Source organism: Palaemon carinicauda, chromosome 8 (genome assembly GCF_036898095.1).
Source record: "Palaemon carinicauda isolate YSFRI2023 chromosome 8, ASM3689809v2, whole genome shotgun sequence".
Classification (NCBI taxonomy): domain Eukaryota; kingdom Metazoa; phylum Arthropoda; class Malacostraca; order Decapoda; family Palaemonidae; genus Palaemon; species Palaemon carinicauda.
In genome coordinates, this window is record NC_090732.1 from 112,578,206 (window position 1) to 112,583,186 (window position 4,981).

Here is a 4,981-nt window from a genome sequence, read left to right on the forward strand (position 1 = left end):
AGTGTTCAGGTATCATAGATTCTGTTTCTAAAGACACGGTAATTTTGCATTGAGGGATTCCACTGTACTTTGACAAACAATTATAAATGTAAAGGATTTATTACTTTATATGATCAGGTAAAGTTTCTAAGTCAAAGAGTCGCCAGGGCTAGGTAGCTAAGTGATGAAATCGGCGTATAGAATATGGAAATATAGGTAACATTTTTTTTTTATAAAGGCTTTGCTTTTGAGCCGTTGATTAATTGATTAGTTCATAAATAGGTCCATCAATAAAAGGCTCACGACTCCTCAACTCTGTGTGACAACAGGAAGGTCCGTAAATATAAAAACAAAATTCTTAAGGGCAACAGTATTTTCTTCTCACACCCCTCCCCCCACTCTCTCTTCTGAAATATTGCTTAAAGTAGGGGTAAATTTCATAAGTAACTGACACGTCTTAAAGATTTTGCTGTACATTTTATTTTGGAAGAAATATCTTTTTTATTCAGACTCGCATTTCTTTAATCAGATCTTTATACTTTCTGTGCCTTTCTTGTGGTAATAACTTCAGGGTGGGCAGGTCCGGGAATTTCCAATTTTATTTTGAATCCAAGGGATGTAGTCTGCCGAAAAAAAAGTATTTTCATTAGGATAGCAAGGTCCAGTGTCACAACAAAGAGTTCCTTCTGCTAGACATTTATTACTTTCTGATGATAATGGGTACTGAAGTAGAAAATTTGGTTATTTTAGGAAGTGAAAATATTGTTTGAATAATCCTAATAAACATACGGCATACAGATACACAAGCATGTTGAGATGAAGTTCTTAGGATCAGCCGACCATAAAATATTCAGTACATTAGATTAATGCAAGATACAGATAATTCTTAAATACTTGAAACTTCCTATTTTTACAGACCTAATTGAGAGAAAAGAAATTGCTAGATTTTACAACAGGGGATGCACTCCTGTAAATGATTATCATAAAGGATGGAAATTCATTAAGAGAGCTTGATTGTAAACAGTGTTGAGATTTCTTCTTATCAAAAGCTTGATTATCCCTCTGATACGTCTTATTCTTTTGTAATGATACTTACCTCCCACCCTCGTATAGACACCGCTGATGGTCGGATGAGCGCATGACTCGGGGCCGAAGGACACCACACCAATGACTACCCAGTTGTCGCCTTCCTGAGCCATAAGTGGAGATCCGCTATCATCCTGGTGAAGGAAAAAATTATGTTTTCTAAAATTCTAAGAAATTTTCATGCTTATCAGGGGGGTTTTAACACCCATTATGGTTTCAGCCTACTAAAATTCTACAATTGTGGCCTCGTAACTTAAAAGTAAATATCAAAACTTGCCATAGCCCTAGGAGTTTGGTGCCTACGGCAATGAGTAGCACTGTCTAGATTGTTAGAAAACCCAATGACTAAAAATAAATGAAATAAACAAAAGTAAGAGTAGTAATTGAGCAAATAATAGAAAAAAAAGTATACAGAGACTTTTGGAAAGTACTTACGAAACAAGCATCTTTCCCGGCACTAAATGCACATATCATCTGGTTGGTGATGATTCCTGACGAGTAGGACTGTTTACACTTTGACACAGGCACCGTCCTCAGTTCAACCTTCCTCAGCACGTCAGACTGCTGTCCAGTAGGGAAGCTGGTGTACCCCCATCTTATGAATAAAAAAAAGGACATCAAGATTAGAGATATGGCACGTTCATTCATGCATACATTCATACTTTTTCATACTTGCATACAATTCACTAACATACGCGCTTTCTTCTCGGGGTCACTAAGATATACCAATGAAGGAAGAACACTAAACTTTGAAAAGGACATCTTACCCTGTTACTGTAACAGGTATATCATCATAGGATTTCAAGGGGTTTGGTGCACATGCTGGTGCGATGAAGGGAGTAGTTGTTAAACTGACAGGATTTTCCAACTCCACTAATCCTATGTCGAAATCCTTGACACTAACTCCCTGGTCTAGATTGTACCGTTCGTGGGGCCACACAGCTTTGGCCTGCATCGTGATGGTGTATGGGCTCTCAGTTTGGGTGCTTAGCCTGTGCTCTCCTAGAACCACCGTGGGTAAGGCGTTGTTTGGTAGGGCGGACCTGTGTTTGCAATGAATTTAAAGGTATTCAATTTTTACAGTTGCTAAGACCCAAGAATAGCAAAAAACTGGTGAATTATGCATGATTGACCATAGCAATTATTCCCTTGTGTTATTATATCATCATTTCCGATCATTTGAATAAAAATTGGGAGATGGTTACACATCTTTTCAGTATCTCAAAAATGATTATGAATTTAAACATTACTTATTGTCTAGAATTTATGGTATATTTAGACTTTGGAACTGATAAAAATTAAGCCAAGAATACATTGAGAATTGATAAACTTTACTTATCAATGCAATGTGCCGCTGTGAGAACGAAATTTTCATTGATGAGAGTTCCGCCACAAAGTCCCTTTGGTGGCTTCACTAAAGCCATCCACGGAAACTCATTGATACCTGTCTCGACGCCTCCGATGATCCGATTCCTCGGTTGTCGTATGCCACATCCTGCAAAGGCAAAGAGCAAAGCCCTTGGGCTAAGGTAACAGTTGCTTAAATATTTTGGTAGTTAATCAAGCAAGAATTCTCTTGTATTTTCTAGGAAGGCTTGTTAATCGTTTCATTGTTGTTGGTGTTATATATATATATATATATATATATATATATATATATATATATATATATATATATATATATATATATATATATATATATATATATATATATTGCCACTCAGAGTGACAGGATATAAATATATATATATATATATATATATATATATATATATATATATATATATATATATATATATATATACATATATATATATATATATATATATATATATCTATCTATCTATCTATCTATCTATATATATATATATATATATATATATATATATATATATATATATATATATATATATATATATATATATATATATATATATATATATATATATATATATATATATATATATATTATATATATATATATATATATATATATATATATATATATATATATATATATATATATATATATATATATAAATATGTATATATAGAATGGCCTTTTTGCTTCCAAAAAAACTCATATTTTAGAAAGAAGGTGAACGAAAGCAGAAACTTCAGCATTTTCAGCTACATTTATAAAGATCATCATCAACACCCGCCCATTATCATGGCTAAAAATAATGAATATAAACGAATGATACACATTGATTGAAAGAATATAGCAAATTCAGTCTAGCGGTGCAAGACTAATAACATGAAATTATGTGATTTGTGATACACTATCAAATGGGTCATGTAAAAAATATGTAAAAATTTCGAACCATAAAGAATAAATGTCATACTAGAAAATTTAATCAGATACTTACTCCTTATATATATATATATATATATATATATATATATATATATATATATATATATATATATATATATATATATATATATATATATATATATATATATGTATATATATTTATATATACATATATATATATATATATATATATATATATATATATATATATATATATGCATATATATATATGTATGTATACAATATATATATATATATATATATATATATATATATATATATATATATATATATATATATATATATATATGACAGAGAGAGAGAGAAAGAGAGAGAGAGAGAGAGAGAGAGAGAGAGAGAGAGAGAGAGAGAGAGAGAGAGAGAGAGAGAGAGAGAGAGAGAGAGATCATAATTGAAACGAAGTTGCCATACTTTATGAGTAAAAATTTTAAAATCGTATCTAAATACACACTTATACAAAGGCTGTCATGATGGTAAGGAATGAATTATGTTTCAGATATAGATAAAAATAGAGATAATCAAATTCTCACCCAACTACCTCATTACCCTTCAGACATTTCACCTCATCAAAAAACCTTTTGTGCTGCATTATATTTTTTCCTAAAGTGGTATTTTGAAAATAAAAATCAAGTATTTTACACCGGTTTCAGAGAGACAAGGTATTAACTACTAAACATTATCTGATATCAAGGGTATATGTTGGCAGCAGGTTAACCAGGTATTTGTTTATCGAGCAAAGACAAAGTGTTAGCGTAACTTAGAGAGATTGAGAGAGAGCACTCTATTGGAGATTCATTTTTTTTTAATTAGAAAAATACAAATCCAGTTCAGAATTTACAAATTATTATTACTTGGTAAGCTACAACTCCTACTTGGAAAAGAAGTATGCTATAAGCCCAGGGGCTCCAACAAGGAAAATAGACCAATGAGGAAAGAAAACAAGGAAAAATAAAATTTTTAAGAAGAGTAGCAATATTAAAATAAATATCTCCTATATAAGCTATAAGAACATGAACAAAACAAGAGGAAGAGAAACAAGGCAGGACAGCGTGCCCGAGTGTACCCTCAAGAAAGAGAACTCTAACCCAAGGAAGTGGAAGACCATGGTACAGAGGCTATGGCACTACCCAAAACTAGAGAACAATGGTTTGATTTTGGAGTATCCTTCTCCTAGAGGAGCTGCTTACCATAGCTAAAGAGTCTCTTTTACCCTTAACAAGAGGAAAGTGGCCACTGTACAATTAAAGTACAGTAACCCCTTGGATGAAGAAGAATTGTTTGGTAATTTCAGTGTTGTCAGGTGTATGAGGACAGAGGAGAATCTGTAAAGAATAGGCCAGACTATTCAGTGTATGTGTAGGCAAAGGTAAAGTGAACCGTAACCAGAGAGAAGGACCCAATGTAATACTGTCTGGCCAGTCAAAGGACCCTATCACTCTTTGGCGGTAGTAAATCAACGGGTGGCTGGTGCCCTGGCCAACCTACTACCTATATTCCTTAATATATTTAGATATTTAGCGTGTTAAGTAAATTGTGTTGGATATATGATGCATATTGGAAAAGACTAAGCTAAACGTT

At 32.4% G+C, this 4,981-nt stretch overlaps 1 protein-coding gene across 1 annotated transcript in view; it reads right to left on the reverse strand.

Annotated features, from left to right (window-relative positions):
• Window positions 1-453: 453 nt before the first annotated feature.
• LOC137644946 (beta-fibrinogenase brevinase-like) overlaps window positions 454-4,981 on the reverse strand; it is an 8,690-nt gene continuing 4,162 nt past the window's right edge. Inside the window, exons 6-10 of the mRNA XM_068377823.1 lie at window positions 2,401-2,560; window positions 1,833-2,108; window positions 1,501-1,660; window positions 1,076-1,199; window positions 454-602 (exon numbers count right to left, since the gene is read on the reverse strand). Of these exons, the coding sequence (XP_068233924.1) occupies window positions 547-602; window positions 1,076-1,199; window positions 1,501-1,660; window positions 1,833-2,108; window positions 2,401-2,560 (776 nt within the window). The 3' untranslated portion in view covers window positions 454-546. The remainder of the gene's footprint in view (window positions 603-1,075; window positions 1,200-1,500; window positions 1,661-1,832; window positions 2,109-2,400; window positions 2,561-4,981) is intronic.